This window comes from Castor canadensis, chromosome 3, assembly GCF_047511655.1.
Source record: "Castor canadensis chromosome 3, mCasCan1.hap1v2, whole genome shotgun sequence".
Taxonomy (NCBI): Eukaryota; Metazoa; Chordata; class Mammalia; order Rodentia; family Castoridae; genus Castor; species Castor canadensis.
In genome coordinates, this window is record NC_133388.1 from 196,445,955 (window position 1) to 196,468,891 (window position 22,937).

Here is a 22,937-nt window from a genome sequence, read left to right on the forward strand (position 1 = left end):
AGCTGGGGAGGGGGGCAGGCACAGAACCATCCTCCCTACTGCCACCACACCCATACTATGATAACCGGGAAGAGGGAGCATGGGGCATGTCACCTGTTTTTAACAATAGCTGTTTGACAGTTTGCACAATTGCTGAGAACAGCACTGCTGAAGGAACAGGACAAGTGAATACCATGCAGAGCGCTGGGGCACAGCTTGGTGACAGAGGGCACCCGTTATGTGTGATCCAGTACCACAGTTAAAAATAAAATGCCATGTAAGGTCCTGGGGTGGGGTTTGGATTTGGGGACACACTGTAAGGACATTATGGGCAGACTCGCACCACTGAACACTGAACTTCCTGACTGTGGGGGAGGTGACTGGCCGGGCTACTGGGCGGTGCACACTGAAGGGTTTATGGCTTGGTTCGTTTTTTGGAGCTGCTGAACTGCAACAAAGAGCCACAAACTGGGCAGCGTAAGACACCAGAAATCTGTTCTCTGGAGGCCAGAACTCCCTTGCTGACACCATGTCCAGGTCAAAGAGTCACAGTCTTTCCCAGATGGCTAAAAAGCTTAGGGGATGGGTTAGGGCATGCAGTTTGGTGGACAATGGAGTTGTACAGGAATCCGGAAGAAGCAGCAAGGACCCTTAAAATATGCAAGTCACCTAAGATGGCGACCTGAGGAATTTTTAAGTAATCTAAGAGGGTAACAAATACTTTGATAGAGATCACTTTTCTTACAAACACACACATACAAAAACAAAATGTAGCAAAAACACATCCCAAAAAAGACCCATTAAATTCATGTTTCTGAAAAGATGGAAACATGTCAAGATGTCTGTTCTCCCCAAGTTGATTTATAAATTCAATGAAATCCCAACCACAACAACCCCTCTGCCAATCCCCAAGTAAGAACACATGGATACAGTTAGGAAAATGAACAGTCAAGCCCCAGGCAAAGAGAAGATACAGGGAGAACAATGCACCAGTGTGGAGAAGACTGGTGCCCATTGTGCTCTGACAAAACAACAGATTAAACCTGGGCTCACATCTGCTGGGTAGGTGCCTTACCACTGAGCTACATCCCTAGCCCTATCAACTTCAGTAAGGGCAAAAATTTTGAGCCAATACTTCACAAGAACAGTAGACAAATGGCTAAAAAGCGTAAGATGGTCCACACTACTGGGTACTGAGGGAACACAGATCAAAACGTGACAGTACTCCAGCCTGCAAAGTCTGAAGCGCACACACTGACAGGTGGGTGTGGTGGTGCACACCCCAATTACTCAGGAGGCTTGCCTGGCAAAAGCGTGAGACCCTATCTGAAAAACTAAAGAAAAAAGGGCTGGGGGTGTGTTGCAACTATTTGCTAGTTTCCCAGCAAACTTGAGTCCCTCAACTCAATCCCCAGTATCTGTGCCAAAAGAGACTGGTGAGCGTGTGCAGCACCTGGAGTGCTTGCACAGTAAGACAGCACGACTCCACTGGGAAGAAGCTGCAGTTCTTACGAAGTCAAACGCGTTCTACCGCTCGCCTCAGGAGTTTCGCTCCCTAGATGACATGCCTGAGAAATGCAAGCTTGTCTTTGTACGACGCTCCTCCGTGCAGTTTTATTCTCAATCTGAAAACTGCCGTGGTCCTGCTTATCATCAGATCTGACAGAGGGCAAGAGAATGGTAACGTAAATATTCAAAACCATCATTCTGAGTGAAAGCAGCCAGAAATGAGAGTGCACACAACACGGCCCCAGGAGTGACCTGTAGCACTGGAGTCCAGCAGCCAGCCAGTGGGAAAGGAAGCCTCCTGAGTGACCCTGTCCTCTTCCTCCTGGCACAGGTCACTGGATGCATCCATTTGAAGAAAATCACCCACGTATACACTCAGGTTAATTTTCTGGTGGTTCTGGGGTTTGCAGGCACCCTACCACTTGTGAGTCACACCTTGCTATGTAGCTCAGGATGTCCTGGAACTCATGACTCTCCTGCCTCCACCTCCTGAGTGTTGAGATTACAGGTGTGCACCACTACGCCCAGCCACTATGGTTCTTGTTGCATGGAAATTAGATCTCTACTGCTGATAAAGACAACCAGGATGGTGGTTCTGCTGTTAACCTGGCAGTTACAAGGAGGCCTTCCCCTTTGAATAATTCAATAAACTTTAGATCTGCAGGCCTTCTTAAATTGCTCTTTAATTAAAATGGTGTAAAAGCTGGGCGCTGGTGGCTCATGCCTGTAATCTGGCACTCAGGACAAGGAAATGACAACACCCTGATGAGGCTCTCACTGTTACATTTTAGTTTCAAGTGAGTTTTTGTTTTTTTTTTCTGTGTCTTGAGACTTGAATTGGTGGGACCAGTCCCCACCTCTATCCTCTAGCCCATGAGTTGCCAGGTTACCTGCCTTTTTACCTGTTCTCACAACCAAGGTCTTTTTCTTGGTGTTCAAGGTCTAAGACTCAACATTGACTCCCAGCACTGGAGAAAGAGCAGGGGTACCTGAAGAGTGGGCTTCCAAGGCAAAGGGTGCAGTGCAATGAGTCCTCACTCTCAGGCAGTCTAAGAGCAGAGAGCTTGGTCTATTTTGCCTCCTGACATGGGACATTAGCATCGCCAGAACTGTGGGGGCGCTCCTGGCTTCCCTGGCTTCTGGGTTGGGGGAGGGCAGGGAGCTGCTACATGTCTCGTAATGTACAGGATGTCCTGGCCATGGTCACAAGCATTTACAGTGGACTTATTTAATAATAACCCTCATGGTAACCATCTGTCTACACTTCTGCCTTCTAGCTTTCCAACCCTCTCTCTCGTCTGTCTATCTGTCATCTTTCTCTTTCTTTTCATCTCTCCCTTCCTTTTATTGCAGTGCTGGGGCTGGAACTCAAGGGCCTTATACATGCTAGGCATGCATTGTACCACTCACTGAGCTGCATCTCAGCCCACAATCACTTTTATTTTCCTCTGTGACTGAAGTTTGAACTCAGGGCTTTGTGTTTCCAAACCAGGAGCTCTACTGCTTGAGCCACATCTCCAGTCCATTTTGCACTATTATTTTGGAGATGGAGTCTTGCAAACTATTATTTTGGAGATGGAGTCTTGCAAACTATTGTGCCCAGGCTGCCCTGGATCCTTGATCCTCTTGATCTTAGCCTCCCAAAAAGCTAGGATTACAGGCATGAGCCACTGACACTGGGCCATAATCGCTATCTTATAGATGAGAAAACAGACTTAAGAATGCCAGAAAATAAACAAAACCTTAGGATGACAATCCTTGACATTTTCTCTAGATGAATTAAATGTTACATATCCAAAGACAACCATTTTTGCATCTGATAATGTCCTGGTGGATCCCTCTTCTGGGGGTTGGGTGGGGTCTGTGTTCCTCGACCTCCTTCCCACAGTGCCAATGCTGTGAATCCCAGTTCTGTTCACTCCTGGTTTCTGGCTCAGAGAGGTTCTAGCCAGATTAAGGAGGGCTGGGAGACCCAAGTTGACAATTCCCTTGTTAAGTGGCCTGCATACAAGCAGCTTCCTCAAGTCTGGATGGGCTACCACAATACCAAGGTTGCAAACAAATTCTCCATGGTCAGGAGCCTCAAGCTTCCTATTTCCTGAGTGAAGACAGAAGAAAGAGGTGGACATGTGCGAGGCACTGTGCGTGGCATCTCCACCTGCTCAGGAGACCAGGGGAGGAAAGAAACTAGAAACGGTGGTAGCTTCCCTGTGTTCTACCTGACAAGCCTCCTGAAAATGTTGAAGTGACTTGAAGAAGAACCAAGAGAGGCTACTGCAACAAGAACTTTACTGGTGACACCTTTTTAATAGGTCAAAGTAACTGTACAATTCATTATATTCTTCCTGAGAATAATTTATATCCCCCAACAAACTAAAGGGAGGGTAGAGTTTTCAAAATTATCTAACAGAATGGGTGGTGGAATAACCAGACATCTAAAGAGACCCAAATCCCTCTGTTCTGCTGAATTTGCTCCTGGGAAGACAGTGACACAATGAAGGGTTAGTTAGCTCCAGTGGCTGTAAAATAGTCAACATGGCTTTAATCTTTCTTTATAAATTATATAAAAATGGAAAACAGGGATGGTTCTGGAACATCTTAATGCAGTTTGGAGGTGCTCTGGTACAAAGCATTTCTGCTTCCAAGAGAAATTACATTGCTACAAAAAACTGGCACATAATTCTGGTGAAAAAAGACAAGAAAGAGTTTTAGTTATGTTCTATAGCTAGTTCCCAACCCAAGGCTTCAATGTCCACATGAAAGGAAAAGGTGGGAGAGACAGAAAGGGTGGTAGCTTTTCTTCTCAAATGACTGGAGTCTTCAAAATATAGCTTTTGTATCTCTCTTTGTAAATGGATTAGCACACTGCAGCTGGGCCTGCGCAGTAGCCCTGGCAGGAAGGAGTCCAGCCTCCTGGTTTCTGAATTTTCCTGCACGTGCTTTTCTTTCAATATGCAGCGAAGGTGGGTCAGGGATGACCACGGTCCCAGGCCATTTCCACGCGACACATCTTACCGCCAACACCAATTGTCCTTCATGATTCTTCAAAGCTTCTTAGTGTATAATTCTCATTCTCAGAAAAATGCCACATTTTGGATCCCAGACGTTTCTGGATATCATGATTTAAAAACAATAACCAAAACTGACCCAAATCAAAACGTGGTAAAGCTTAGAGATTTCAACCAGCTGTCATTCAGTTGGAGCTGTTGAGTGCTGGCGACCGAGGACCCGGGTGAATTCCTCGCTGCTGGTGGAAGGCTAGAGAACATGTCCAAGGGGTGGCGGCAGCTCAGTGAGGCCTCGTCTGCCCCAGCATTTTCAATCTGGCTTGGTCAATAACATCAAGCAGGTTCTTGGCATCCACAGCCAGGGCATGGGCAGCGGTCAGCATCTGCTTTTTATACTCCTGCTGCAGGCTGGTCATGACATACTGCTGCGCCAGCTTCATCTTGCCGATGAGCTCACCCAGGTCAGAGTTGAGAAGCTTCTGTGCCATTTCAATCTGTAAGGACAAGACAGGGTCAGCAGACTGCTTCTAGGGATTTTTCATAAGCCTTTCTTTGGCAGCTCCATGGGAAGAAAATTTTGTCTCTCAAATAAATCTCCCCTACAAGTAACAGGATGTGAAATCAATCTTTCCTCTAGAAACAGAGCCGCTGTAGTGACCCTGCGCATATGCAGGCTATGACTGTGCATACCTTATGTGCTCCTTTCATTCATACCCTCACTGTCACCACAGCTCACTTTCTCTCCATTCTGCATTTGCTGTTTATAACTTAGCATCTGGCAGGGAACCTCCTAGTTTTATAGTAGAATCACAGAACCTAACAGAACCTCTGAGATCACTTAGTCCAAATGCTCACTTCAGTGTAGATAACTGAGACACAAAGTGACCTGGTGAAGGTCACATAGCTAGCTCATCTCTGACCCAGAACAAACACCAGGATCTGGCACTGGCTTTATGTCAACTCTCTCTAAGGACCTTTCCCAGCCACAGGAGAGATGGTATGTCGATGTCAGGAGTCTCCTAGTGCCACTCCATTGTGATCAGCCATGGAACCTAAATGCTGTCCTGCAGGTCAGAGTGCTTTGCCTGCTGGAGGCTCACAACACTTTTTGTTTCAACCAACTTAGCCATTTGTTTTTTTAGTGATTATTTTTTTCTTTTGATGGTATATGGGATTTGAACTCAGGGCCTCACACTTGCTAGGCAGGTGCTCTATCACTTGAATCACTCTGCCAGCCTCTTTTAGTGATTCTTGAATATTTACCATGCATGAAGCACTCTGACCTGCAGACCCAAGAAGGAGCTAGGCATGTTTGTACGCCTCAGAGTCCAGGGTGGGAAGAAGCATACAGAGCCACCTGTAGCCCACAGGAATAAACCCCAACAGAAATGCACAGAGAGAGGGCAAGCCATTCTGTCTCAGAAAGACTCCACAGAGGAGAGTGTGAATTTCCCCTACACTGCACAAACTTCAACTGTGAGGGGCTATACAAGATGACCTCTGCCTCGCTGAACATGGCAGTGAGTGGCATAAGAGATTTCAAGGATGGGGAATGACATAATCTAGAGAGCTGTTCTAGAAGGCTTTTGTGGTAGGATGGAGGCGGAATGGAAAGAATGGGTGGGAGACAAGACATCACAGATGCTCAGGGGAGTGATGGTGCTGTGAAGGTGAGCGGAATACTGGGATACTGTCTATCTTGCGAGTATGTAGAGGGCACTGATGGGGCATGGGCATAGCAGTGCCATTGCTGAGGGAAGCAAATGAGGAAGAGCAGATTGCTTCTGCCATCACCCAGCAGACAGCTTGCAATCAGCTTGATCTATGAAAGCGGGGAGACTAGTCAAGGCATACAGTATTCTTTAAAAAGCAGGTGGCATCAACCTGGGAGATGACCACACTCATGGCAGCAGAAAAGAGCCGGCAGCGGGTGTATGTGTGTGGGGGGCGGGGGGGGACCTGGGCTGGAGGAGGGAGTGAGGAAGGCTCTGACCCTGGGAGTTGGGGTGGGGGGAGTTGGTAAGCAGGCGGGAGAGGGGCAGGAGAAAGGTGAAGTAGGACCAGAGAGAGGGTCCTCTTCCATAAAACTTGAATAATTAAGAAAAGAGCTTCTGTGAGGAAAGCCAGGGAGATGTAGAGATGACTTCTGGCTTCGTCTACTGGAGTAGGTAGGACAAATGGTCAGCACCTTGTGAGGACACCATTGTTTTGCCTATGGTACTTTTTGACAAGATGGTTGCTTGTCATGGAAAAGCAATCAGAGCCCCAGTGCACAAGGCAAAGAGGGTGAGCCCACACAGTGCTGTGGTCAGAGAGACACCGTGGACTGATCAGAGGCACTCTGCTTCTTCCCATTTACAGACGAACCACCAACTGCAGAAGGGTTCACCTGCCCCTCAGGGTCCTGCTGGCTCCTCATGATAAACTGGCCATGGACGGCATGTGTCTCCAACACGGGCCTAAGAAGGACTCAACGTTCCTTTTGCAGTGCTGAGCCAGATACAAAAGGCCTATGTCTAATTAGGGGAAGTATCTATGTTTATGAAACATCCCACAGCCCAACTTCAAGAACAGTCTTCAAAGTAAATGAGCCCTGTGTCAACGTGTGGAAGACAAAGAAGGGAGGCTGCAGAGATGAATGTGTAATGTCACATGTGACATACAATCATGAGGCTGATCCTGCACTAGACAGAAAGCCATGGAACAGGTGATGGGCTGGGAGTATGCCCTACAGAGAGGAAGGGCTGCTCCTGCAACGTGAAGCCCAAAGTATGCAGCTGCAGGGAAGTTACACAGGAGGGCAGCCATGTTACCAGGAAATATCCAATGATGTGTTCAAGGATAAAGGGGACATATGTGCAAACTATTCTCAAATGCTCACAAACAGTGCATCACGTGTGCAGACACACAGATGGATGGCAGGGAAGCAGAAGGCAAATGTGGTGAAGTGTTAAGAGGTGGGTAAAGGTCTGTATTAATCTTCTAATTTCTCTACAAGCTTGAAATCCTTTCAAAGCACAGAGTAAAAATCAAAACCCTGTGCTGACTAGCTCGAAGGACAGTGCACACTACTCTAGAGAGAATAGGGAAGGGACAGCTGGAGGTGGAGGGAGAGGCATGAGGAGAGCAGGGCTGCAGCTGTAACTCTGGGGGAACGTACCTTCTGTCCTCAGATCCCCAGCACAGTGCACGCTGCTGAGCTGGGGTTGCTGAGGGCACAGCGACAACATGCAGACGCGCCCTGTCATTTGTGAGTTATATGTATGAGGCAGAACTGCCAAACAGTGGTGAAAAATGAAGACTGTTGCTGGCACACAGTAATTCTGGGTGAATTTAAGTTGTTGAAAAATTTCTGGAGACGTTTATTAACTTTAAAGATTTTTATATCATTTGCAAACACTGATCTTTATGAAGGAGCAGGCAGGCAGGGGACTGGGATGCTTTCTTGTTTTCTTTGGCCTTCTGTCCAGAGGGTGCTCCCAGCCACCTTGCGTCCCATGTGAGGACCTTGCACAGTGGCTCTAAAACTGGAGTGGGTGCTGCTCTCTACACTGAATGGCCAAGTCCTGCTGGGGTCAGTGTCAGGGAGAAGCCATCCCCTGCAGGGCAGTCAAAACCAGCCTCTGCTGTGGTTTGGATATGAAGTGTTCCCTCAAAAGGCTCTCCAGCTGGTGGTGCTGAAGTGACTGGATCATTATGAAGAAACTAACTTCATCAATGGATTAATCCAATGATGGTTCAGAGGAGGTGGGCTCTAGCGGTAGGAAGCAGGTCAGTGAGGGTCATGCCTTTGAACCTTTAAAAGGAGTATCCTGTCGCCAGGCCCTTCTATCTTTCCTCCTGACCTAAAAACATCAGAGCTAAGTGACCACAGACTAAAATCTCTAAAATCACAAGTCAAAATAAAACCTTACCCCTCAAGTTATTTATCTCATACAAAAAACTGACTAACGCAGCATCACAGATGCCCCCGAGCATGTCCAGTGTGACCCCATCCAGCACTGTGCCCTACCTCTCGGTGGGTGCTGGCTGGGAGGACAGGAATGGTCTCATCCACAGTGGCCAATAATGTCCGCAGGGCCAAGCCGACTTCCTAACAGACAAGAACCACAGCCAGTATTAGAACACAACAAAGAAGTTTCATACCAACAACATTGATCATTTTTTTTCAGGTCTGTTTTTTTTTGTTTTCATTCTTCCAGTTTTAAGGAAAATTTGTGTATTTGCTTTTCTTAGTGATGACTGAATCTTCCCTGACTATCCTTTGTCCTTACTGTCTTGCACATGTCAGGCAAAGACATCAGGCCTTCTCCTCTGCTTCTCATCTGAGTTTCTAAGTAGATTACAGTACCTTAGAACAAGCAGGCCCTGCCAACTCAGGTTAGAACAAATGCTACTCCTCTCCACTTCTGTATGTACACAATCTGGCCTAAGGCCGGCCAAAGAGATGTTCCTGCTGCCCATAGGCAAGGTAGGCCTCACTCTGGAGCCCATTCTGAACCTTATACTTTATCCAAAACATGTGAGGGATAAAGAAAATGGCCTAACCACAATTAATTCTTACATTTAATCATCATAAATTTTAAATTAAGTCATGACCTTAAATTTTGAATTTTTATTGTCATTCTTATGAAGATCAAAAATGTAATGAATTAAGACACTAAATTACTTATGCACTATGAATAAATCCAGGAAGATATTTGTCCTTGAATCGGCATGCAAAGGAGGTGTCATCAGCACCATTAGTAGTCAGGTCTGGCTCAAAGATAGGGAGACAGACCTCTGTGAAGTGCATTGTTGTGTGATTTTCATACTGTACGAACACCAGAGAACATGCTTGCACAAATTAATGCAGCTCTAATGTCCCTAGGTGATGTGATTGGACAGGGCCACCCTCTTATAAGCAGTCTATCACTGACTGAAACACTGCTATGCTGTGCGTGACTGTAATATGGTTAAAAATAGCTACTATAAAGCAAACTTGTAAAATCTTAACACGCATAAGATCTGAGTGCTTTTGTTTAATACTGATTGTTTGCTTTTCCAAACTTGGCTCATGCATGTTCACCCATAAGAACTTTGGTGACAACTGTCATAAGAGCACGGTTTAGTCTTTGTTTACTCATTTTGCAGTACTGGGGAATGAACCCAGAGCAAGTGCTCTAGACGTGATCCATGCAGCTGTGTCAAAGATTGCTAAAAGGTACATTAAAAGTGTGTTCAATCCTACAACTCAACAATTAAAAAAAACCAAGTGAAAATATGGGCAAAAGACTTGAATAATTTTTTCTCCGAAGACAGACAAAAAGATGCAGGTCAATGCAATGGGGTATAACCTCACACACGAGAACTATCACCATGAAAAGCAAACAAGCCACACACACAGAATCACACGAGATGGTGAAAGTGGACTTCTTGTGCATGCTGGCGCAGCTGCCGTGGAAACAGTACGGCAGTTCCTCAGAGAACTCAGCAGAAGTACCATATACAGCAGCAATTCCACCCTCAGAGCTCAAAGAAGGGCCCTGAAGAGGCCTATGAACAGCAGAAGGTGGACGAAGCCAAGTGCTTGCAGCTGGGTGAGGGGTGAATGAAAGGGGCAGGATGCGCTCAGCCCTGAAGATGAACAGCATTAAAGACTCCGTCACAAGCCACAGCACGGATGGCCCTTGAGGACATTATCCCCAGTTAAACGAGCCAGTTCCAAAAGGACAGATGCCGTATGATTCTACTTATATGACGCACCATGAGTCAAATGGAAACAGACAAGTAGAGCAGTGACTGTCAGGGCTGAGGGAGGAACAGTGAAGAGTTAGTGTTCAACCGATGAAGTTTCAGCTTTGCAAAGAAAAAGTTCAGTTGGGGGGAATGGCTCACAATAACAAGGAAAGCACTCAATGCCACTGAGCTGCATACCCAAATGTTGTTAAGATGGTAAAGCTTAGGCTGGTGGAGTGGCTCCAGTGGTACAGCGCCTGCCTGGCAAGTGCAAGGTCCTGAGTTCAAGTCCCAGTACCACCAGAAAAAAACCAATCAACCAACCAACCAAAACAAAAAGCATGATAAAGTCCCTGTCATTTCCTATTGTGGAAAAGGGAAGTGAGTTCCAGCACGTCAGCACTGCTGGCTGGGGAGCAGAGTCAGAGACCACTCTTGGAATGCAGGGCACCTCTTACAGTGGTGTGCTGGTGTGGGGCTCCCTAAGGGCAATGCAGACCCTGCCTTGAACCACACCTTGTTCAGAGAGCATCTGCAGCCATGTTCCAGGACACTACACCATTGAACACAACCTGAAAATATTAAGTGAGCTGGCATGGTATTTTTATTCATGTGTCTTTGTCCATTCTTTATTTTTGTATTATTTAGCTACTTCTTTTTGGTGGATCTGGGGTTTGAACTTGGGGCTTTGCACTTACAAAGCAGGTGCTCCACCACTTGACCACGCCTCCAGTCCTCCCGCTTTTTGAGGAGCTTTCATTCTGTTTCCTAGGCTGGTCTAGAACTCTTGGACTCACACGATCCTCCTTTCTTTAGCCTTCTGAGTAGCCGGGACTGCAGGCATGCTCTACTAGGCCTGGCTTATCCTCCTTTTTTTAAAATTCAACCAACACTCACCTACCCATTCTTTAGCTTTGGAAAAACAATACAGGAATACAGGCAATCTTTCTGCCCCCATGACTCCTCCTCAGATGGACAGTCTAATATGTCTCCCAAAGTCTCATAGAGGATTGATTGGCTTGCATTTTTTCAACTTTTTTTTTTTTTTTTTTTTGGCAGTACAGGGGATTAAACTCAGGGCCTCCAGAGCTCTACCACTTAAGGCACATCATAGCCCTTTTTGCTCTAGTTTGTATCTTATAGGGTCTTATGCGTTTGCCTAGGCTGGCCACGATCCTCCTATGGCCTCTACCTTCTAAGTAGCTAGGGTTATAGGCATGCTCCACCACATCTGAATCCCACCTTTTTTCTACTTTATATAAATGCTCTATACTAGCCATAGTCTTCTGCATCTTGCTTTCTTTACTCAAGACTATTTGTGAGTAATGATTATTACAAGACTCTATTGCTTCAGGATACTCTCATCCTAGTGTTCACTGATGGGAGGAAACAAGAGAGGCATAGCAGTTCATAGTAATCACCTGGTGCCTTCACACCCAGAGCTGGTATCAGGCTGACTTTGCTGGTACCTTGAGATGTCCGATGGCTGTACCCACTCCCCTGGTACACGAGACCATCCTTGCCAGTACCTTGTGTAACTGCACTTTACCTTCACCATGGGGACATACTCCTCCGGTGGGGCTGGCTGGATTTTGCTGGACATCTCAATGACAGCTTTCACCAAACCTGTCACATTCTCGTACACCTTGTCATTGGACCGGTCCAGGTTGGCAGTGGGAGGGGGGCTGATTTCCTGGGGCTGAAGCTGACAGACAATACAGAAGCTGGTCATTTTTCAAAGCAGATCACAGAATATAATGAATTTTTGTATTTGTACAGGATATAGCTCTGTTTAAGGACGTCTCTAAGTTAATTCATCCAAATGACAGATAAATGAGGCAGTGACTTCTCTGAGCTCAGTTAAAGGAAATGAGATAGAATACTTAGTACAGTAAAGATGACTCAAAGAAGTGATTCAGTGACCCCAGACTCCAAAATCATTTACCACAGGAGAAACAACCTATTTAATTGACATCGCTAAATGTTTACCAAGTTTTAGAGAAAGCTACTTACTTGCTGCATAAGTGTACATTCTACATAAACACTACACATTTCTACTAGTTTAAGTTCTGCAGTAAAAATTACATGGCCTAGCTCAGCTGCCCTCAAACTACCTGATAGAAATGTATTTTCATAATGACAAAAGTAGAGACACATGGGTCTGCTTTAAGTGGACATCTTGCAGAAAGCTACAAGTCCAAGTAGTGGGGTGGGGTACAGGCCAGCTCTGTGCTGATTGCTGGGTGGGTGTACGGGCCTGCAGGCCTTGGCTGGGTAGCAGCAATGAAGGACAGATGAAACCCCAGATGTAAACATGCCCACTTAAGGCTTGGGTACAAATATTACCTATGATAACCTGAGCACTGAGACTGGAGTGACATGGACCTCCAGAAGATATTCAGTAGTGTTTAAGGATTCAAGTTGGGGCTGGTGGAGTAGCTCACGTGTTAGGGTACCTGCCTAGAAAGTAACGAGGCCCTGAGTTCAAGCCCAGTGTCATGCAAAACAACAAATGAAACCCCCAAACAAAAGACCCAAGGTGGTTAGAATTACACTAGGTACAAAAAGGACTGTGTGTGTGTGTGTGTGTGTGTGTGTGTGTGTGTGTGTGTGTGTGTGTGTGTGTGTGTGTGTGTGTGTGTGTGTGTGTGTGTGTGTGTGTGTGTGTGTGTGTGTGTGTGTGTGTGTGTGTGTGTGTGCGCGTGCGTGCGTGCGCGCGCGCGCGCGCGCGCGCTAGGACTAAACTGCGGCATAACAGCTGCATAATCACGGACTTGGTACTGGAGCTTAGGCTAAACCTGCAGGGGTCTGCTTTTGAACTCAGGTGCTATGGTTCAGGCAGACTGGAACAGATAAACTGTTCGCATTAGAAAAGGTCAAAAGTAACCCCTTCACTGCAGAGATGCTCATGACTTAGTCTCTGGATAAGGCAAATGCTGTTTTTGGCATCTGTCAATCACAAGAGGCAAGAAACCAAGCAACAGTAGTCTCCACCCAAATTCCCATTTGCTAGCCCAGAGCTGCATGCAAAGAGCTGGATGTGACATGGAGAGCTAGACAGACACACAGACACGATGTGCTTACCCGCCATGGCTATTGTCGAATGGAAGGTGAGGAAAGGTTAAAGGAATTTATCAGAGAAAGGGAAAAAAGAAAAACAATATTAATAAGGCAGCAGATAACCCCCATCCAATACATGAGCAGAACAGAACACCCAGCCTGAGCTGCAAGCCTGCCCTGCACTTTCGGCCTACTGGCGGTTGAGGCCTGTGAGTGGCTGTGTCTGCAGTCTTCTCCGCGTTACTGGAACCCTGCCATGCAGCTCGCCTCATTCCCATGAGATCAATGAGCAGGACAGCATGCAAAGCCTGGGAGGGCAGCCGGCAGCCGTGCAAGAGTCAAGAGAGTAAGAGCTCCTCGTGACAGAGGAGGACATGCTTGTCACAGGAATGTGCCGGGGACTTCCACAGGACGTGGGAGAAGACTGCACATGCTTAGTGCCCATGCCCTGCTCCTCAGGTCCTTGGGATCTTCACTGCCTTCAGTCACACCACCCTAGAAGGACTCTGGGATGGTGGCATATCTAAAGAGCTTGGGAGCTTATTTTTTTAAGAACAAAACAAAGTTTAACAAACATCCTTCTTTTAATTTTTACTTTTGCTTTGCAGTACTGGAGATTGAACTCAGGACCTCACGGAAGCAAGTGCTCTACCACTTCAGTCACTCCCCCAGTCCTTTTGCTTTTTTAGTTTAGTTTTCAAATAAAGTCTTGCCCCAGGCTGGGCTCAAGCTGTGGTCCTCCTGCCTCCACCTTCCAAGCAGCAGGCACTACAGAAGTGTGCTATAACACTTGGCTTTCGAGATAGGGTCTCACTAAAACAAAGCTGATCCTAACCTGGTTCCATACTTACCAGACTTAAGACACCTTCCATTATGACATGCACCTCTTTTTCTATGTAGTCCAGGCTGGACCTGAACTTCTGCCTCAGTTTCCCAAGTGCTGGGTTTACAGCTATGTAACACCACTCCCCACTGCTACACTTTTTTCCCCCCTGTGTGTGTGTTAGTGGGGTTTGAACTCAGGGCCTGTGCTTGCCAGGCAAGTACTCTGTCACTTGAGCCATACCTCCAGTTCTTTTTGCTTTAGACAGTTTTTGAATAGGGTCTTGCATTTCTGTCCAGTCTGGCCTGGACCCTGATCCTATTTACGCTTTCCACTTAGCTTGGGTGTCAGGTACAAGCCACCATACTCTGCTTCTTTATTGGTTGAGATGAGGGTTTCATGAACATTTTTTTGTGGGGTGGCCTTAAACCATGATCCTCCTGATCTCTGCCTCCAATGAGCTGCTATGTCCAGCTTACTTTTTTTTACTTAAATAGAAAAGCAACTCATACTTATTGTTTGCTTATAGAGTAAGATACTTGAGCCACTCCTCTAACCCTTAATTTTTTTTTAATAAACTAAGGAAGAAAAAAAATGCCATTTCTATATGAGAGAGATTACAGTGTGAAAACACTGTGTATCAGACTGAGAAATGGAGGTAGTTAGAGAGACAGTTTATTACCTCATGTGGAAAGTTAAGAGATCCCATCTCTTTAAGTGGGCAGATTGGAAGAGAGAGCCCCTCTTTCCTGCCCTCAGAGGAGAGTTTCTGAGCCCTTTACAGGGACTGAGGGGACCTGGAAGAACTGGACACTGGTGCCTGATTGCATACCCCTGGGGAGGCAGAGACTGAAGAGCCCCCAGCCAAGGGGAAGCATGCAGCATGCCTGGTCATACTCTGTTGCTGGTCCAACGAAGTCTTTGCTAGTCCTTCTACAAACAGAATTCTGACTGACCTGAGAGGGAGGCCATATTTATACACTTGGGGACAGTGATCACACATGTCCTCACTTACCCTGGGCATACTGGCTTAAATTTCTTTTTTGGCTGTCCTGGGGGCTCAACTTAGGGGTCTGTAATTGGTAGGCAGGCTCTCTACCATTTAAGCTAAGCCTCTAGACTTTTCAGCTTTGGTATTTTGGGGACAGGATCTCCATTTATGCCTGGGCTGAGTCTCCTATTTATACTTCCTGTGTAGCTGGGATGACAGGCATACCCCACTACGTCCAGCTATTTGTGAAGATGGGGGTCTCAGTAACATTTTTGCCTGGGCTATCCTTGAACTGCAATACTCCCAAGTAGATGGAATTATAAGTGTAAGCCATGATGCCTAGCATGGCTTAATTAGCTTTTAAAACCAGAAATAGCATTTATTCCAAAGACACATCTGCATGATGAGAGGATGTTGCCAGAAAGTCTGGATGTGACTAAGTTCCTAAAATCTACTATGCTCAAAGAAAACCAGAAAAGTCACTGGTCATGATGTAATCCTAGCTATTTGGGAGGATTGTAGTTTGAGGCCAGCTGGGGCAAAAATTAGCAAGACCCTATCTCAACCAGTAAGCTATGGATGGTGGCATGTGCCTGTGATCCCAGCTATGTGGGAGTCATAAGTAGGAGGATAACACTCCAAGGCCAGCTTGGGCAAAAACAGGAGACCTATATGAAAAATAACTAAAGCACAAAAGGGTGGAAGTGTGGCTCAGGTGTTAGTATGCCTGTGTTTCAAGTGTGAGGCCCTCAGTTCAAACTCCAGTACTGGAAAAAAAAAAAAAGAGAAAAAGAAAATCAGGAGGGCGTTTATGTCATACTTTCCTTACTCTTGGAGGCTTCAGCAGGGGCTCACTGACTCCTGGGTCTCCTGCAACCCCCTTGGCAGTGTCCCTGCCCCACTCTACAACAGACATCACTTGTTGAGGGCTCAGGGGCTCCACCAGCCCTGAGAACAGACGGTGATGCCCGGGCTTAGATGCACACCTTGACACCCTCATTGTAGCTGTCTCCAGGGCTGCTGAGGCTGGCAAGGCTGCCTAGGTGACCGGGGGCTCCGGGGCGTGGTGGCTTCTTTGGTGGGGCTGCAGGATCTGGAAAAGTGGAATGATTCCCATGATGAACATTCATGAAAAGAAGTAAACTACTAGACCCCCCCCCTCAACTATTCAATAGACTCTAGGCTTGTATTCTAAGGAGGAGTCTGGTATTTTATGGCAATACATTCTGCTTCCCAGTACTCTAGGCACTGCTAGATGTGGTACACACACACTGTTGTGGTCTGCAGAGGGAAGACTGTAAAAATCATCAGGGCATCCCAAAGCCATGACATCACACATTAAACCCTGCTCTTGCCCAATTATACAAGCATTGTGATGCACAACTCATTTCTTCACTGACCTGGTTTACCCACAGGCTGATAGATGTGTTGGTTTCCAGTCTGTGAGAAAAGAAAAGTTCAGTCAATGAGCCGTTGTGTGCAATGGATAATGACCTTTCTTCCTGCCTGACCATCCATCCACTGTAACTCGGCACGACACTGGGGTCCCAAGATAGACAGTCTTAGTAAGGTGGGGAGTAGGAAAGTAACAAACAATGACAAAGGGGGCATGGGAAAGGTTGTGCAGAAGCCAGCACAGGATTCTCTGGTAGCACAAATATCACTTACAATTTCTTCCAGGTTACCTTTACAGACCTAAAGTCCCAGGCCTTCCCAGAATGTCTCTGCTGCTCATTCTGCTGCACAATCCCTCCGACCACTCTGAGCAGTCAAAATAATGACAGTGAGAAGAGACCCGGGAAAAAGGGGACTTCTATATGTTCCATGGGCCCCTGCTGTCACCGTCCCTGAGGTTCTGTGCATGTCATGGTCTGGTGTGACACCTCTACCAGTTCTGGGTCAGGGCAGGAGCCAAGTCAGAGAAGTTGAAATATGACTCTGAATGTCTATCCCTGGGATAGAGAAAAGACAAAGCTACTAAGACCAGGCTTCCTCAGGTCGTTATGTCCGAAGCCGCATTCATTCACTTTTAGTATACGTGCTGAAGTGAGCGCTGTTCATTTTTGAGACAGGGTCTTACTATATAGCCCAGGCTGGACTCAAAACGTCTGATCCTCCTGCCTCCACCTCCTGAGTGGTAGGATTACACATGCGTGCCACAATACTCAGCTTCTGAAACTGCATTCAAAATAATCTATCTGGTGGAGGGTATAGCTCAGTGGTACAGTGCTTGCTGCTTAGCATGCGTGAGGCTCTAGGCTGAATACCCACACTTTAGAAAAAAAAAATCTGAGTCTAACTCAATGGAAAAAGATCTTTTTAGAACCATGTTCTGCTACAGAGACTTTTGTTGCTTATTTTAATCATGAGCTGGTTTGTTTACATAACTTTTCTTTGCTGTACTGGGGTTTGAAGTCAGGGCCTACACCTTGTGCCACTTCGCCAGCCTTTTTTTTTTTTTTTGAAGGGATTTTTTGAGATAGGGTCTTGAGAACTATTTGCCTGGGCTGGCTTCAAACCTCAATTCTCCTGATCTCTGCCTCCTGAGTAGCTAGGGTTATAGGCGTGACCCACCAGCGCCTGGCTGTAAACATAATTTAAGGTGCCTTATCTTCTCCTGGAAAGGTGGTTACTTCTTGAAAATACAGGGCTGTGAAATAGCAATGTAATAAAAACTGCTCTACACCCCAGGACCCATAGTTGCTTTCACCATTTCATTTACCACTGATTTTAATTAATTAATTTTCTTATTTATTTATGGTTTGTGTGGTTTTAAAGACAGGATCTTATGTAGTCCAGGATGGCCTGGAACACTTGGGCTTCAGTGATCCTCCCACCTTAGCCTCTCAAGTAACTGAGACTATAGGTGCATGTCTCTGCACCTGGCAAAACCTTTTTCTATTTAAACTCCTGTGGTGCTAGGGTTAAAACCAAGGGCCTCATGTGTGTGCAGCAACGCTCTACCACTGAGGTATACCTCCAACCCCTATGCTGATTTCAAACACTTGCAAACCCTCACACCTTGAGGTCGAAAGAGTGATTCCCTAACAACTTGCTTTTCTACAGTGCTTTCCACTTTACGTGCCATCTATCACACCACGCTTATCTATTACACAAGGATCATGGAGTCCCTGCTCTGTTCCTGGCACTATTCTTCATGCAAACAGAGCTTCTGCTGTTGTGGAGCTGCAGTGAAGTGGAGGGAAGTAGATAAAGATCACACATCACAGTATGTGATACAGTCCGCTAGAAGACGTGTCCGGTGAAGAGAGCAGCTGGCTGGGGGAAGAGAAGGTGAAGGTGAGGCCTTTGGAGAATGTGGAGCCCTGCAGTAATCTCAGAGTGGGAGAATACCTGGAGAGCAGCAGGAAGATGGCCTGTGTAGAAGGGAGGAGCCAGAGCAGGGAGGAGTGGGCAACATGGAGAGAATATTAACAATGGTGTTTGTTGGCTATGCTGTACTCAGCCAGCCAGCAGTAAAATCCACACATTCTGACAGGTTTAAAACATAGAGGCCTTCCAGGTTCCAAGTTCAAGAAACTAGAAAAACCTGCTCTCAGAACATTCTGCATTCACCTAACAAAAGTGCACATGTGCTAAACACACCACTAGCCACTGGTGTGGGTTCTGTCTCAAAGGCAGGCACAGGAAGGAAAGCCCCTGCTCCACACATCTGCTGGGCCACACGTCTGGAGTCCAGGTGCACTCCTGGCCCTGCTGAACATCTACTGTGGACCTTGGAAAGCTCACATGACTGCTGGGAGCCTTGATTTTCCCTTTGTCAACTGAGGAGGACATTTACCTAACAGTGGGTTGATGCTGCAAAACTGATGTGCTGTCAAGTTGCACGTAAAGTCCAAACAGAATTTTACTTCTCATGTATGCTAGTTAGTTATTTGCGTCTGTTAACTAGTTCACAACCATTTACTTTCTAAGCCTAAGGGTTCTCCCTAACACTGTCCAACATTTTCAGAAATGCTGAAGCTGAAGTGTTTTAAGACACAGGTCAAGCTGGAAGCTGCTGGCTCATGCCTGTAATCCTAGCTACTTGGGAGGCTGAGATTGGGAAGATCACAGTTTGAGGCCAGCCCAGCCAAGGAATTCACAAGATTCCATCTCCAAAATAACCACAGCAAAATGGACTGAAGTGTGGCTCAATCAATAGAGCACCTGCTTTGCAAGCACGAATGTCTGAGTTCAAACCCCGAGTTCAAACCCCAGTCCCAACAAACAAACAAAATCAACCAAACAAACGAAGGATCAAAACTAAATTGTTATCTTTAGAAAAGGCCCAAAGAGAAAAAACAAAGCAAACAAACAAAAAAAACACCCCACAAAACCCAGATTATAGAAAGGATGTGAAGAAAGCCTGCAAGCCAGGCTAGTTGAATATGAGTGTGCTGTCTGGCACTTGGCACTGTACTAGAGCACCTGGGCCAAGTTTTCTTCCAGCCTAACACAAGAGAGACATGAGAACACACAGCACAGTATCCTGCATTATACAAAGCAAGTGCTCAGTCAGTATTATTACCTAGGTCTGGCATGCAGGAAACTGAGATCACAGGTGAGCCTGCCACATGCTCAGTCTGTCTTACAAGTTTTGTTAATAAAGTATTTTTTATTTATCTTCATACCCACTTGTTCTTCTACAGATTTTTTGAGTACCTTCTATATGCCACATACTGGAACACAAAGAATTTTTCCTTTTCTAACACATTTTCTATTGCAACGTCCTGACTGGTTGGTCTCTTGAAGAGGACTTATTTTTGCACTGATGCCCAGTTCTTCTTAACAAGTAAGGACAGCTTGTTATGCCTTAGTCTTTTCAACATAAGGAGCTCAGCTACGAAGATTTAAATAACTTTTTTGTAGTGCCGGAGCTCAAACCCAGGGCCTTATGTATGCTAGGTACGTGTTCTACTACTGAGTCACATTCCCAGCTCTCGGTGTTAAACAGCTATAACAGGACTTTGTTCATAAATGTCATGAACATTTGACCTGTGTCATCTGCAGACCCACTGAGCCAGTGCAGGCTGATGAGAGATGGTAAACCTTCACAAGTGGCAACTGAGCACATCTTGTAGGTGCCAGGGAAGAGTTTTAGGGTTACTGGCAGAGTGGCTCAAGCATGAGGCCCTGAGTTCAAACCCCAGTGCCACCAAAAGAAAGTTTTTAGGGTACAGGTTAGGAAGAGTTCCTGGTAGGGTCATCCCGTAACATGTTCCTTGGAGCTGCCTGGAACATGGAATTTTGATTGAGGTTGGTGCTACAGTTCATCTGAAAAGGCTTATTGTGGAAATATCCAGAAAACAGTCAGCACACTGTTATTTCAAAATTGGGTGAGAAACTGTTTGAAAACGTTAGGGTAAGCATTGGCAGCTGTATACACGCACATGTGTAGGAGTCCAGTGGGCAGCTTCTTTCTACCCAGAAGTCTTATGAGAGGACTTGTCAGTTTGCTCCTGATAGTGTAGCAGGTGTTCATACAAGTCTTCATTAATTTAAGCAGACATCTGATGGTGTAAATCCTAACAAATACTTTAAGCCATTTCCCTCTAAACAGTAAGAAGTATTTCTAGGCAGCTAAACATACACTTGCAACAATTATAGGCTAGTTCTTTGAAGAGAATTTTGGGCATTTCTCTCCCAATATACTGAAGAAAAAAATCTTGCCTGAACAAATTTTATGTGACCATGGAAACCTTTAGCATCACACACTAAGAGTATAAAAAGTTACCAAACAACGATCTGTGTGCAACCAATTAATGTGCATACCTATTTATTTAGGTCACAGAGAGCCTGGCTTACTACAAAAACAAAAAAAAAAAAAAAAGACTCAGGAAACTTCTCTATCTGTGTAAGAATTCTGCATATGGCCTATTTGAATAAGTATAGCTAGAATGTTCTAGAATGTTCACTATATTTATAGAATGGATTGTTCTACTGCACATCACAAGTTGTATGCTTGGGTATCTTAGAACACAACACTGCTGGCCCTTGCACAGCAGAGTCTGAAAATGAGCCCAGGGGACAGCTTGGGCAGGTACTCACCGGGCCCTGAAGACTCCCATCCTCCCTGTCAATGCTGCCTCGAGAGAGCCTCACATCAGGTTTCTAGAAAAATTGAAACACAATCAAAACATTCATGTTCATTTGACAGTTCCTGACAGTTTATAACATTAAACTCCTCTGTGTGCAGTACATGTGTCCTCTGCTGTGGCCTGCCTCCAGCAGCACCTGCGTCCTGTCTCTGCACTTGGCCATCTCAGAATGAAGCACCGGGTCGTTACAGTGCATCTGTGCTCCACAGTCCTAAATGCCTGACAGGTGTCCACTGACAAAGCCCAAGTTTCTTTTTTGTTTGTTTGTTTGTTTGGTGCTGGGGATGGAACCCAGGTCCTTGCTCATGCCAAGAAAGTGCTCCATAATTGAGTCACTACATTGATCTTTAGGTGTATCTTGGCTTTTTCTATTTTACTTTAAAAATTATCTATCCATCCATCCATGCATCCATGTATGTACTGGGGTTTGAGGTTTGAACCCAAGGCCTTGTGTTTGCTAGACAAGTGCTCTATTCCATCCCTTTTTGCTTTAATTTTCAAATAAGGTCTTGCGCTATTTTCTGGTTTTGCCCGGACAGCAACGCTCTTATCTTTGCTTCCCACAGAGCTGATATTACAGAAATGCACTGCCATGCACAGCACCCTCACTTTTTGAGATGAGGTCTCACTATGCTACCCAGGCTGGCCTTGTACTCCTGAAGCCCAGAAATGTTGTTGTGGCACAAAGCCTTGCAACTCCTTCCCTACTGAAGTCAGACTGATTCTTTGGCAGCTTGTGAGGAAACGCCTTTCTAGTACAGGGTCCACACTGTCCTTTGCCCACTTCCTTGCTCTTCTGGGTGGGGATGCGGCAGACCCTAAAGGGACATGGAGGTCTAGGAACACGGAGTGCAAGGAGATGGTATTCCTGATGACTCATCGGGAAGAGCCTGTGGCTGGGGACAGTTGTGAGTGTCCTCAGGGCTGTCCCCTGGGCAGGGTTGAAACTTGTGCTGCTCATTTTAGCTCCCCTGTGGAAACTGTTCTAATAACCAGAGGCTCCTAAGCCCTGGCAGCAGTGGCAGGATGTGAGCAAAGAAGGTGCGAGTACATCGTACTTGTCTCCTGTCCACTAAACAGAACTTGTAACATAACTGCTGTATCTCTGGTGCACCCACCATTCCCAGTCAGCACAGACGCACACTCCATATACTACTGACTGAGGGAACTTCTGAGCTACTTTGTAAAAGACATTCCCTTTCATGGAAAAATATTAACCTAAAAACCCAGCTAAATATAGATGGGAAACAACCTAAATCCTCCACTCATATTAAGAAAGGAAACCAGAAGAATTCTGGACACTGTGAAGAGTAACTCTGATGAAGTTCTGGAGGCATAGCGCTGTTCTTTGCGCAAACGCTGTAGTATTGGGAACTGACAGTGTCGAAAACAAGTCCCTCCAGCAGATGGCAGGGACACACAAACCTAGTATCAGGAGGTGAGGCCAACCCAGAGGTTTGCAGTCAGCACACTGGCAGAACAGTGTGCTGTCTTATCAGGAAGGACTATCTCAGAAGACCCGCACAGCTGTGCAGAGTGGGAGACACGTTCAAGAAATATTCATGGGCAGGTGTCCCCACTAGACTCTTCTCTAGCGGGAGCACAGACATGAAGAGACAGACAGCAAGGACACCAGGCAAACACCCGCCAGTCACTGATCCCAGCTGAAGGAGGGACAATCCCTAGAGTAGTGCTACACACAGTCTGAATGAGGAGGCAGCTTTGTGTAGGCAGTGATCCTCAACTCT

General features: G+C 46.1%; 1 protein-coding gene across 20 annotated transcripts in view; it reads right to left on the reverse strand.

The window, feature by feature from the left end:
• Positions 1 to 3,775: 3,775 nt before the first annotated feature.
• Ptk2 (protein tyrosine kinase 2) overlaps positions 3,776 to 22,937 on the reverse strand; it is a 252,149-nt gene continuing 232,987 nt past the window's right edge. For 13 of the 20 annotated variants that reach the window (XM_074069293.1, XM_074069292.1, XM_074069290.1 and 10 more), the window contains 6 exons: positions 21,140 to 21,202; positions 16,489 to 16,528; positions 16,075 to 16,181; positions 11,764 to 11,919; positions 8,509 to 8,589; positions 3,776 to 4,990 (listed from right to left, as the gene is read on the reverse strand). In XM_074069293.1, the coding sequence (XP_073925394.1) occupies positions 4,778 to 4,990; positions 8,509 to 8,589; positions 11,764 to 11,919; positions 16,075 to 16,181; positions 16,489 to 16,528; positions 21,140 to 21,202 (660 nt within the window). In that variant the 3' untranslated portion in view covers positions 3,776 to 4,777. Of the gene's footprint in view, positions 4,991 to 8,508; positions 8,590 to 11,635; positions 11,920 to 16,074; positions 16,182 to 16,488; positions 16,529 to 21,139; positions 21,203 to 22,937 lie in introns of all 20 variants that reach the window. The other 7 variants (XM_074069295.1, XM_074069301.1, XM_074069286.1 and 4 more) reach the window with 2 other exon arrangements.